At 28.0% G+C, this 13568-nt stretch overlaps 2 protein-coding genes across 2 annotated transcripts; one reads left to right on the top strand and one right to left on the bottom strand.

The window, feature by feature from the left end:
• Positions 1–343: 343 nt before the first annotated feature.
• On the top strand, positions 344–1544 carry LOC124920383 (polygalacturonase 1 beta-like protein 3). The gene has a single exon (XM_047460863.1). It carries the CDS (start codon positions 390–392, stop codon positions 1404–1406), a length of 1017 nt encoding a protein of 338 aa, XP_047316819.1. The 5' UTR covers positions 344–389; the 3' UTR covers positions 1407–1544.
• Positions 1545–10322: 8778 nt separating this feature from the next.
• On the bottom strand, positions 10323–11908 carry LOC124920382 (homeobox-leucine zipper protein HAT5-like). The gene is made up of 3 exons (XM_047460862.1): positions 11442–11908; positions 10921–11327; positions 10323–10830 (listed from the first exon to the last, which is right to left on the bottom strand). The coding sequence occupies exons 1-3, from the start codon at positions 11560–11562 to the stop codon at positions 10549–10551; spliced, it is 810 nt and encodes a 269-aa protein (XP_047316818.1). The 5' UTR covers positions 11563–11908; the 3' UTR covers positions 10323–10548.
• Between the last annotated feature and the right edge of the window lie 1660 nt (positions 11909–13568).

Below are 13568 nucleotides of genomic sequence, written 5' to 3'. Positions count from 1 at the left end.
ATGGTATTAAGGTGCTTTAGGAGATTTTTCGAAACATAAAGCAGTCGGAATAACAATTTGAAACAACCCGATACAACAGAATTGTTCTATTAGGGGCGGTTTTTAACCGGTAATTGATTCGAGAATGTTATTTTTTGGAATAGAAAATGAATTATCCGTCAGGTCCGCCGGGAGCTCCCCATTGTCATTCTATATATAATTATAGACAAGAGAGAAAGGCAAGAACAAACACACATCATGGCTCGTCTTCTTCCTCTACTCATCTTCCTTTCTCTCATCTCCTCCTTCCATGTAACGGTAACATTCTCTTTTCTCTCTTCAATTCACATTATATTCAGTCTCTCTGTAACTTATGCTCTATTTGGTTGCAGGTTTTATTTGCAACAACAATGGAGAATGCAATCTCCATAAACAATAATACAAATCAAGAAACCCCATTTTCTCCAAAAGCATCATTAACCCGTTATTGGAAATCACACATTTCAAATTCTCTCCCAATACCCAATTTCCTCATCTCCAAAGCCTCTCCTCTCTCCGCTGTCAAAGCCGCCTTCTTTTCAAACCTCGCCGCCCATAACGAACTCTCCACCTACCTCTCCTCCTTCTGCTCCGCCGCAAACCTCCTCTGTTCCTTCAACTCTGCCAACAATCCGAATAACAATTTCAAACACGGGATTGGGTTTCTCATTTATAGTAACGCAACCGGTCCTCACAGGTTTCTATCTAATAAAATGGTTGAACCGGAGAAATTCTTTCGAGAATCCCAACTTAAATCGGGTACAATCATGAATATGCCCGACATTCGCGACACCATGCCCGAAAGGTCGTTCTTGCCCCGCTCTATAGTCTCGAATTTACCTTTTTCAACCTCAAGGTTAGACCAATTGAAGCAATTGTTCCATGCAAGCCACGACTCGGTGGCCGAGCGAGTCCTGGTTAACGCGCTGACTGAGTGCGAGAGAAACCCTAACTCGGGCGAGACCAAACGATGCGTCGGATCCATTGAAGACATGATAGATTTTTCAATATCGGTTCTCGGCCCAAATGTGGTGGCCCGAACAACCGAGAATACAAACGGGTGGGCACAAAGTGTTATGATTGGAAGCGTAAATCGAATAAACGATGGAAATATAAGCAAGTCCGTGTCATGTCACCAAATCCTTTACCCTTACTTGTTATACTGTTGTCATTCTCTCCCAAATGTTAGGGTTTATGCTGCGGACATCCTCGACGTACAAACTAAGGTAAAAATTAATAACGGGATTGCAGTTTGTCATCTCGACACATCTGATTGGAGCCCGGAACATGGAGCTTTTTTGGCGCTTAAATCAAGCCCCGGACTCATTGAGGTTTGTCATTGGATATTTGAGAACGACATGAATTGGACCGTTGCACAATCACAATGATTATGTATTGTTAATTTATGTTTGTAATAATGTTTGTGGTTAAATGATTGTAAAACAAGATTGGAGAATGTGAGAAGCAATGTAAATGTAATAAAAGGTGTGACAAAATAATGATAATGCATAAGTTCTTAATCGCAATAAAAATATTTCTATAAATTGTTTATACCAAACATGTCTGAACTTGTCATGTTTAGACAATTGTTGTGGCCAAATTTTATTCCAACCCCATCTTGTACCCACACATTATTGTTCACAGTTATATGATTTGACACCATCTAAATATTATAATTTAAATAGTTAATAATTTAATAGAAATGGTGTGTTCCATGTGGTATGGTCATTGCATTTTTAAGTTCACCTCTCAAATAATTCAAAATTATAAATTTAAAAGAGAATGTCACATAGAAAATAATTTAGATTAAAAAAAACTAGTCTCAATAAAAATATCGAAAATTTAACATTGTTATTATTTTTATTAAGATAGGTAGTTAGTAAATAAATTTAAGAAATGACATCAACTTCGTAGATGAATATAATATTTTTCATCTTTGAAAAATTAAAACTAATAAGTAGAGGTGTACATGTGAACATTTCTCTCTTTTATTAGAATAGAAAGATTCTTTAATATTTGATTAAAATTGATTGGGAGAGAGAATTTGAAATAGAAAATGGGCGAAGGAATGACATGACGATGCAATTTGATTGGCTGAAAAAATAATAAAACTTTTTTTTTCGTAAATAATGTGATGTCACATTATTCTCAATTGATGAATATCTCAATTAGTTTCTATCTATTGTGAAGACACAAAGAAGAAAATGAATGTACCTCAATTTGAGGACCATACATTACAAAATAACCAACATGTTAATTATTTTGTTTTAAATATTTTTAATTTAACATTTTCATAAAATTAGAAATGATCATATTAAAGATGACATTTGTATAATTATTTATTATATTAATGACTCATAAATTCTAACAATCTCCCACTTGGTCACATATTTTTTTTAAAAATGTGTTAACCATAATACGCCTGAAATTTTGTGTCATCTCAATTGTATGTTTGTATAACAATTTTATCAATTAATTATATCAATATAGAATCATAGAGCTCGTCGTTGTATTTTAATCACAACTAAACTCCAATGTGAGGTATGAAAATTTCAAGCACACATTGATATGTTAATGTAAATTTTCAACTTGTCCTACTTAAGTAATGAGATCAAACTTTTCACATTTTTGTACATAATGTCTTTAAACATTATCCTACCTAAAAACACATAAGTGTATACACATACTTTATAGTCATAGAACAACAATATAATATAAATTCTCACTTAAACTAAAGATTCTCAAATATTAAAATACCCATGTGAATAGTGTGCTTATGAAAAACATTGGGTACCAAACCTTGTGTAAGAGGATATACTAGCATGGAGTTTGTTCTTATATGTTATATGTTTAATTGTCTATTATATATGTACTCTTTTTTAACAACAAAAAATTTAATGTCAATAAATTTTGACTTTGTTATACTCATGTTTTTATTGAAATACAATACGATTGATTTGTTATCACAATACAACTTTAGTGGTATTTCAATTCCTTCCATAATACGTAGCCCTTACAAAAAAAATAGTCATAAATCATGATATGATACCTTGTAACTATGAATTTAACTATCATGGTAGAAGGAGCTACAAAGTTTGTTTAACACTCTTCCAATTTCTTTATCTCCAAAAACGGGGAAATTCTTTTGAGAATCCGAATTTAAATCGGGTACGATCAATATGCTCGACATTCGTGACGTCATGCCCGAAAGGTTCTTGCTCCGGTCTATAGTCTTGAATTTATCATTTTCCATCTCGAGGTTAGACCAATTGAAGCAATTGTTCCATGCAAGCCACGACTTAGTGACCGAGCGGGTCAAGGTTAAAACGCTGACAAAGTGTAAGAGAAACCCTAGCCTTGGAGAGACCAAACGACGCGTCAGATCCATTGAGGACATGATAGATTTTTCAATCTTGGTTCCTTGTCCAAATGAGATAGCCCGAACAACCGAGAATACGTTTGACACAAAATTTTATGATTGAAAACGTGAATGGAGTAAACGATGTGTAAAATAAGCTCACTTTGATGGAGGTTGTGTAAGAGCAGATATGGGATCTCCTACAACCACAGTATATTTGGTCTTATATTGGAACCTACATTTGTGTTAATCAATACAAATGAATTCTTTGTTTAGAGTTGTCTTGAAATAGTTTATAACATATTAGTATAAGTTAAAATGACAAAAATAAAATTATCTATAAAATTAAAGTTCTCATATTCTATTTGTACAAATAAAAATTAAAACATAATTTTGGTTTGTATTTAAATTTTTTTTAAGTGATATTTTTTATGATCAATACTAAGCCTTTTATCATATGAAAGAATCAGTCTTCTCCATATATATAATATTGGGCCGCCATGAAAAGATGCTCTAGCCTGTCTATTCCAATTTATAAGCTTTGTTTGGGCTATTTCTGGACTTTACTAATAAAATACTATTTATTTAGCCTAGTTGATACTAATTTGCATACATGGAGCTAGTAACATTTTACACTCTTTTCCAAATTTAACAAAATGCTTTATTTAAAATTTTAATGTATATAGTAAATATTAGTCAAAATTTAAAATTTATTTAAAATCAATCATAAAAGTGTACAATCATAAATATTAATTATATATATATATATATATCCTTGTATAACTGTTTTAAATTATATATATATCCTTGTATAACTGTTTTAAATATTCATAAAGAGATGACTCACTATCTAGATTAACTAGAATGAGGGGTCCTAATGACATTTTGACTAATTACACATGGAAGTTCCTATCCTTGTATAACTGTTTTAAATTTCATTTCTAATTCTTTATTACAGCCAAACTAGTACTTTTACTATTAGTTTGATTTCAGCTTTAAATAAATCAAATTTCATTACCGGGTTGTATTTTGAAATTTTCATTTTATTCTTCTTGATCGCACATTATTCTTCTATTTGGTATCGCATCCCTTTCTTGATCTTTCTTTTATCTCCTTCTTGATCTTTCTTTATCTCCTTTTAGATCGATTTTCCGACCAAATTTTGAAGTGATGTAACAATGTCCCTTTTATTGAAAATTAATTTAATTTGAAATAAACAAAATTAATTTATTAGTCAAAATGAAGTATAATTTAAATATAAGAGATTAGAGGTTAAACTTAAATGATAGAGAAAAATTTTCAATATATAACCCAAAAAAGTAAGAAAACACAACTTAGGCATAGCGTTAATAAGCCGCGTATAGCTGCTACAATAATTTTGCGTAATAAGCTCACGCAAAAAATTACAATCAAACACACTTTTGCGTTTAAACTCAAATTTCTCTTTACCTCTTCTCAACATTTAAGATTATAATCTTAGCGTTTTTCTCAATCATTATTTTTAAATATTTTTTTATTCATTCTCTTTCATATATTTCATTTATTTCTAATCATTTTATTCATTCTCTCATCTATTTAATATCTTTATAATCATTTTATTCATTCTCTCTCCTCTATTCTATATATTTATAATAATAAAATTATTATAATAAAAAACATATATTTAAATATATTTTTATTTATTATTTATAATATATGTATCTTAATATATAAAATAATTAAGCAAAATATAAAATATAAATACACTTTCATATTTTTTATTTATAATTATAATTTTAGAAATCAAACTAGTCTTAATTAACTATCTAAAATACTGATTACAATAAAGATGAATCCCGAAATGAATGATAATACTAAAAGTGTTAGAGAGCACAAAGATAAATTAACAATTGAAAAATTGAAGAGGGAAGTGTGAAAATGTGAAAAAAATATTATTAAATATTATTAAATACTTTTATATATATCTATATATATTTTATATCATATTTATATTAAATATATTTAAAATTATATATTTATAAAAATTAATATATTCATATCATTTATTTTAAAATATATTATTTTTTAATTTAAGTCCTTTATTAATAATTAAAATTATATATTAACAATAAAATTATAAAAAATAATATATTAATATAATTTATTTTCAAATATATATTCTTTTTTAATTTAAATCATTTATTAATATTTAAAATTAAATTAATAAATATATATATATATAACATTATATATATATATAATATTAATTACTAAATAATATATTATAAAGATTAAAAATAAATAAGTTGGGCGTATAAGCTGTATCAAACATACCCAAGCTTAACTCAAGCTTAACGATTAAATAAGTTGAGACGTACTTGAGAATAAGCCGGATAAACTGGCATGAGAATAAGTTGAATAAAACTAGCCCTTAATTTAAATCTTAGGCAATTAATTCTTTTAAATTAATTATAAAGAAGGTTCAAATTTTGACAATAGAAAAAGAATTATTCATATTTAAAATTATGTTATTCATTTTTGTACTATTTGAAAAATTTTGTACTATTTGAAAGAGCATAATTATTTCAAACAAAAATAAATGTATAAAAACTATTTCAAACAAAATTATATATATTTAAAATTTAGTTAAATGTACCGGAACACAACGTTATACATATTACCCCCAATTATTATTATTTTTATTGAAATATAGAAATATATAATTTCTTATTTTACCTTTTAAATTATAAATTTTTTATTTAATTTAAATAAAAAATCAAATTTTCAATCTATCACATCACTAACTTAACCAAAATATTAAAATATCATTTATTTTAAATTATTAATTTTATTTTATTTATATATATCAATACTTTTAAGTTTTTTTATCAAAAAAAAAAAATAATCACCACATACTCAAAATAATCTACTATCATTATTTTTTTCTCCATCTAAGTTATTCAAATAACTCTAATCCGAACACGACCTTAATTGTTTTTTTCTTATGTGCAACCAATATCCTTGTACTTTTACATAAATTAAATGGACAATACATTTCAAATTTATGTGTTAAAACAAACACAATTCTTGATGTCCTTTTCCTTTGGACTTTGGCCATATATTTTTAGAATTCATAAATAAAATATAACATCATCAATAATATTTGTAATTATAAATTTGATAGGTAAATTATATAAACATAACAAAATAAAAATTGATATGTAAACCAAACAAGGCCTAATGTAATGCGCCAGCCGCCAATAGTAGCTTACATAAAGAATGCGGTGGCAAAGTTCCACGTGTCAAATACTAGTACACATCATCATGGACCTACCATCTGTTCTTTGCGTCTGACTAGATGGGTTTGGTTAGGACGACAGGTTGGTTACGTGACCGACGACACGTGGCGCGCATCCGAACGAAGCAGTCATGACAGATCGTCGGCAGATTATTTCTGGTACAAGAAGTGGTGGGACCCACATCTCATTCCCTTCACAGTTGGCATACTGTTCACGTTACGTGTAGGCGATGTTGTGCGTGATGGAAAATGACAGCTTTGTCCCTAACTTTTTTTCTCTTTTTTTTTATATATATATAATTTTATTTTTTTAAAACTCCTTCTATTTGGTCTTTTAAGATTTTTTTATCGTATATTTTTTTATGATTTTTATCATTATTTCATATTAAAATATGTTATTAAATTAAATATATATGTTTTAAATAGAAAATTTTAATTTTTTTTATCCACTTTTTATAACAAACATTATTATTTTAATGTTTGAAGTTAATTTCAACCCAATCCCACATAAATGTAATATTTGTTTTTTTTAAGAATTATTCTAGTAAATTAAACTATTTTAATAATTTTTTTATAAAAAAATTATTAGTTTAGAAATTACAAAATAAAATTATGTGGAAAATTTTCGTGAGCAGTCTAGACTCTATATTTATGGTGGAAGATGGTTCTTCGATCAACTTTTGAGACAACATTAGGTGTAGTGTTAAAAGTCTAGCTACGATGTATCCTGATTCATGAACTTGCTTACACTATTATATGTAGAAATGTCGAAGTTAAAAACATGTTTGATCATCAGTCTAGTGGTTTCAATAGCCGAATTAGATATTAAAGGAGATTAAACATTAAGTATTGTTAATCTCATAATAAAGTTTTATTTTTGGTAGGACGTAAGCAAGTGTCCTCATCTCAACAAAATGTTATGCATTGGCAAGAAATGCATAATTTTTATGTGGGGCATTGTTACAAGTTGTTCGCTAAAATTATTTCATATACTTTTTGTTGGAAAAAATTTTAGGAGTCAAAAATTCTATCAAATATCTCGTTCTTTGGATGAAACTTTATTTACGGTAGAATTCTTACGTACAATATGTGCATGAAAAAAAATTATATTGTGGTTAGTCATATATATGTTTCACGAAAATGTTAAATCAGTAACTCACTTATTTTTGTATTATCGTGGGTAACTAGTCTATGGAGCCTTTGTGGAGTATTATTGGGATCAATTGGGTGATATCTGAGTTTTTGGATGGTTGTTGAAAAATTTGGATCGATGCGACTGATATGATATGCATACATATTTGAGTTACATTTCCAATTATTTTTTGATGGACTATTTGGTTTGAGAGAAATCGTCGACTTTCAATGATTATAACCGTCCGATGTTTACCATTCGTAATGTTATTATTATTATTATGTTTTCTAAGATTCGTTCTGGAAAGTCAATAGAGTCGTCGGAGAGTTAATCGTTTTTCTAGAGAACTTACGAGCTCGATAACTTTTAAGTAACGTTTTTTATTTTATTTTATTTTCATGTCATGCTTTATCATTGTGCTTAAACGTTTTTTTATCATTTTTAATATAAATGAATTTTAAAAAAAATAATAAGCTTATGTTACTTTGTTTTACAAGGTAAAATATAGTTGGTGTAATAATTTAACTACTATACTTATTGTAATATATTGTTATATTTATATAATTATACATATATTTCAATTTTCTTAAAAAAAAAATACAATTTAATATCTAGAGAATTTTTGTATGGTATTTACTTAGAATCTAGTCACACTCCCATATACTCTCGAATCATATACTATATAGGAGCAAAGGAGTTTCCATTTGAAAATTCTTGTAGTGGAAATTAGCATCTTTTTTAGAATGAGACCTAGATTGTTCATATAAAGTAAAGAAGCTTTCTTCACAAAGAACCAAGATGTTGTGTTTGATCCCTTGAAACTTCTTTCAATTTCTTTATTAATTCATATAAACTTTTTTGACATTGATAATGATATATACAAGAATAAATCAAAAGCTTAGGTTCCTTTTGCTTCTTAATTTGAATTAAACATGATGGATTTAGTCCAAGAATGACCTTCTCAAAATGAATATATTTCAATATCAATTCAAAATTATAATCTTTGAAGAGGCAAATTAGGAAAGGCCTACTTATCTTCCCATAAAAACTCATTTTCTTAAAATGAAATGATTGTAACTAATATTCCAAATAAATAGTATAAAGCTACCTAAATAGAGGCTAAACGCATTGATCAAGGTCCGATTTAATTAAGTGACATGTGAAGATGCATCGTGACAGAAATTTAGTCTCGTCGATCGCTCATCTAACCACTAGAATCATCATCTTTCATTGTTCACTCAATCTCTCTTGCGTTAAACCGACATTCTTACAAGTAGTAAATCTTTAATCCTTAGATAATCATCTATAAAAACATGTTCATAGTATAATGAAAATATAAAGTACTTATAAAGATAAAACTTAAAAGAAAATTAATTACATCAACATTGGATTTAGTCAAATTAAATAGTTAATTTTAACATCAAATCATAGTTTTTAAAATAAATTGCTAGGGTTGTGGTTAGTGGTGTTACATCATCCACTTAATCTTGCACTCACAAACTTAATTATTTTTATAAGATAATAGAAGCTGGCATTTCCTTTCAATAAAATACATTGAATACACCTTCATACCTGACTTAATTTCAATTGATAAACATAAATTAATTAATATCCATTTCATTTCTGTCAGACAAAGAAATTAAGACAATGACAGCCAACATGAGAGTTCATACTCATTCAAAGAAACAAAAGAAAAAGTCAAATTATTTCTATTTTAAATAAGTTCTCAAACTTTAATTTGTTCTTATAATTGTTGCCTATGAAAATTTCATATTTTTTGAAATCATCTCATTCTTGAAGATAAAAGTTCAAATTGAGTATTTTAATGTAATCTTATATATGTTTTTTTTTAACTTTAAAGGTAAAAATCAAAATAAATAGAAACTCAAGAGTATTTTAAATTAAATATTAAAATGAGGGTTTATATCCAAATTAGAAAATAATTTAAGAACTATTTTGAATATATTATTTTTTATTATCAAGTCAATTATGGGTTTGAGTGTTTCACCTCAAACCATTTAAAAAATAAATAAATTTAAAACTACCTTTTAATTATACATATTTTAATAAAAGATTTCTTCTCCAATTATCAAATTATTCCATGCAAAAGTAGTATATGTTGTTACTTTTATTCAAAAACATCTAGATAGTAACATAATAATACAATATTTATGAGATTTGATTTAGATCCGATTAGTCACTACCAAATAAAATATGAATGTAACATCCATGCCTTAATTTACAAGTGGACTTAGAAACAGTTCAAAATTACAAGAAAAAATATATATATATTCAAGGACAAAAAGAGACCAAAATTTAAAATTCACAATAATTCAAAACATTGAAGAATTACTCTAGATATGGACTATTTATTATTTTTGTATAAACATATTATTGTTTTGACATTTTAAGCCCATGATTCCCTATATCACATTAAGAACATCAAACATAATTCATTTCTTCAAGTAAAACATTTTCTAAGGGTTAAGAATTACATTAAAAAATTCAAGATATTTTGAAGAACATATGCCTAAATGGAAGAACAAAGAGATATTCCTTTCAATAAGATAAAAAAAGGGTCTTCTTATTCACACTATTATCATAACATAATCTCAAAACCCATTTGATTATACATCTCAATTGGTTTCTCAACAAAAACAAAACAAGATTTTACATAACAATAGATTTGGCCAAAAAGGGCCTTATTTGTATGTCTTAATAATATAGCAAACTATTACTACTACAACATCCATGAAAGATTGATCAATATGACCAAAACCCAAATGCTTGTTCTTCATCTGGGAATGTAAAATAACATGGGATATTAGAACAAGTGTCATCTGAGTAATCAGTTTCTTCAATCTTCTCTGGTAAAACATAGGCTTGTTCTTGTTCTTGTTCTTGTTCTTGTTGTTTATCTGTTTCTTCTTCTAGAGACAGATCTGACTGATCAGCTTCAAACACATATGAAGAATCACTCTTTATTATCGAGGGAAGATCCGAAGAATCCTGTTTGATCATCAGCTTGTCTGTAAGCTGAGATACCTAGAACAAATTCAAGAAACAATCATCAAGAATTGATCAAGAACACAATTGAACAATGATTGATTACCAATCAATAACAATATATAATACCTCATCTTTGAGTTTATCTCTTTCTTTAAGAAGATTATCATAATTAACCTTGAGGCTATTATAGTTGGATTGAAGACCTTCATAATCTTTCTCAAGATGTTTTGTCTTCCATCTAGCACGACGGTTTTGAAACCATATGGCCACTTGTCTAGGCTGTAATCCTAGATTCTTGGCAAGTTGAATCTTCCTTTCGGGTTCAAGTTTGTTCTCCAATTCAAAGCTTTTCTCAAGAAATTGAACTTGGTTCGGTGTCAAACGTCTCTTCTTTTCAGGTTGATGGAAATACTGATCATCCATTTGATCTTCTTCTTCATCTTCTTCCATATTGTTTTCTTGATCAAACGTAGAACAGAACAATGGTTTGTTTCCTACTCTTGTATCCTCAAAGCTAACCATAGATCTTGAACCTGCAATCAAGATTCGAAATTAAATACAAAACTATGGATCTAGAACTACAATTCTTCGATCAAAATTCAAAATCTCATTGAATAATCAATTACAGGGGAAGTTTCATTAATTACCTAGGAAAGATGATGAAGAAGACAGAATTAGAGGAACCCTTTGGTTTTGAAGCAAAATAACATCGGAATTCAGTCCTCCACCTCCTCCTCCGCCGCCATAAACCGTTCTTCGACCGGCCATAGCTGATGAAACCCAGATGAGATTAAGGTTATCTCTTTTCAAGCTGCCATAATTTGAGATTTCACCCTTAAAAAATTTGATTCAGAAGATGTTTAGAACTTATGACGAAAGAAGCTAGTGACGATGATGGCGGTTATGTGTGAAGTGTGGGAACATCGGGTGTTCACACCCATCATCACAGCAGAGAAATTAATGAAGAAAATGGAAATAGAGAAGGAGGGAAGGTCGATTAAAGTGGAGTTGGAGGTGGCCGGAGAGAAGAATTAAAGTCGCCGGCGGCGGAATTTAGTCACCGGAGAAAGGAGAGATGATCAGTTTGTAGAGAAGTAGTGAGAGAGATAGCTTTGGAGTATTATTCATAGGCTTATGATAAAGTGGATGATTGATGCTTGATTTACAATTATGCCCTTTACTTTTTAGTATTATAATGGTTCACACTATATTTAATAAAAATGAATTTTTTTAATTATTATGAAATTTAATATCCAATTTAGTCCTTCAACTCAATCAAAATGGTTCAATTTTTTTTTTTTTATAATTTACTATTTTTAAAAACTAAATGGGATTATAAAATTACTAATATTTTCGGTATATTAATATCGTAAGACAAAATATCAAAAATATTAATTTTTTTAATATATTTATAGGATCTTTAAAATTTTGGTATATAAATGGCCAAATTTTACCTATTCAATTAAATACAATTTTTAAATAATATTTTATTTAATAAATCTAAAATAATTAAATTTAGAACTTAGTTAAATTAAATTATTATTTTAAGTAAATATTATAACCATTTAAATCTTAAAATATTAAAAATAAGGACCTAAAATATAATTTAAAAAATTAATAATATAATAATAATAATAATAAAATAGGCAAAATACAAAAATTATATATATTAATTAATTTATATATTTTTGAAGAATTAAAATAAACCAAAAATAAAAGAAAATCAAATTCAAACACGTCGTAAGGCTAGTGTCCGACGCGCGGAACCCCAGGCCAAACAGAAGCAAACGTAACGCTCATACATCCGCACCTAAGTCTAAAACGACGTTGTTTCAAGACCCGTCCAACGCTCAAACGCTGAAGAACCAAACAACGTCGTTTGTCTTTTAATTTTTGACTTCTGCTTCTTGATGACAGCAGCCGCTCTTTAAATATTAGACCAATTAGGTTATAACATATCCTTTTAAAATATTATAATACCCTTAATGAATTAAAAGTGAACTTGAACTTGAACCACTGTTGGGCCTTTTTCATAGCTGGGAGCTCAAATAAAACTCAACAGATTGATTGTTAGTTTCATTTTTTATTCACTTTTGTACATGTCCGTGTGCGTTTTTTAGGCCAACTGTGGATTCCTTATGGTCATTGTGTGTTGACTTTGAGCAAACTGTTGTAAGCTCAATTTCAACTTTTGTACTCCTTTTACTCTTTTCGGATCTTTTTAATTAATGGCGTAAGCCATTTCTAAAAAAAACTTAGCCTAAGACATGTTTGATTCCATCTTTTGATTTTTAATGTCTTTTAATATTTTAAAAATGAACTATTTGAATTTATTTTTAATTTATATTTTCAGATACCGTTTTCATAATTTTCGACATAAATCGCAGGTATCAACGTTTATTTAATATTTTAAAATATTAAATTTAAAATATATGTCTAAATTGTGGAGAATAATTAGACAAATAAAAATGTAAGAATCTATAAAGCCAAAATTTTGTAAAGTATAGACCATATTTTAACGGGTACGGTAGATATAGCGCGAAAGCATTTTCCTAATATTACCAAACATCGAACCCAACAAAAATCTTTGATAAATAACGTGTATACACATAAAATAAATCTTGATTTTTATTAAGTGTCACCTCTTCAATCAGTCATTAATTTAATTTAACAAAATTAAATTTATATCAAAAATAATATTTCAATCCCTCGTCTCTTTTGAGATTTAAGAAGTAATAGAATTTTTTGGCCAACAAAAATTACTTAATCATTTT

Source organism: Impatiens glandulifera, chromosome 1 (assembly GCF_907164915.1).
Source record: "Impatiens glandulifera chromosome 1, dImpGla2.1, whole genome shotgun sequence".
Taxonomy (NCBI): domain Eukaryota; kingdom Viridiplantae; phylum Streptophyta; class Magnoliopsida; order Ericales; family Balsaminaceae; genus Impatiens; species Impatiens glandulifera.
This window is presented reverse-complemented; position numbering and strand designations above follow the sequence as displayed.

What these genes read in the sequence shown, in the direction of transcription:
- LOC124920383 (XM_047460863.1), top strand. Translation starts at nt 390, where the DNA reads ATGGAGAATGCAATCTCCATAAACAATAATACAAATCAAGAAACCCCA.
- LOC124920382 (XM_047460862.1), bottom strand. Translation starts at nt 11,562, where the DNA reads ATGGCCGGTCGAAGAACGGTTTATGGCGGCGGAGGAGGAGGTGGAGGA. An exon ending in TTCTTCATCATCTTTCCTAG is followed by an intron (nt 11,328 to 11,441) that starts GTAATTAATGAA and finishes TCTTGATTGCAG; the next exon opens with GTTCAAGATCTATGGTTAGC. An exon ending in GAGATAAACTCAAAGATGAG is followed by an intron (nt 10,831 to 10,920) that starts GTATTATATATT and finishes AATTTGTTCTAG; the next exon opens with GTATCTCAGCTTACAGACAA.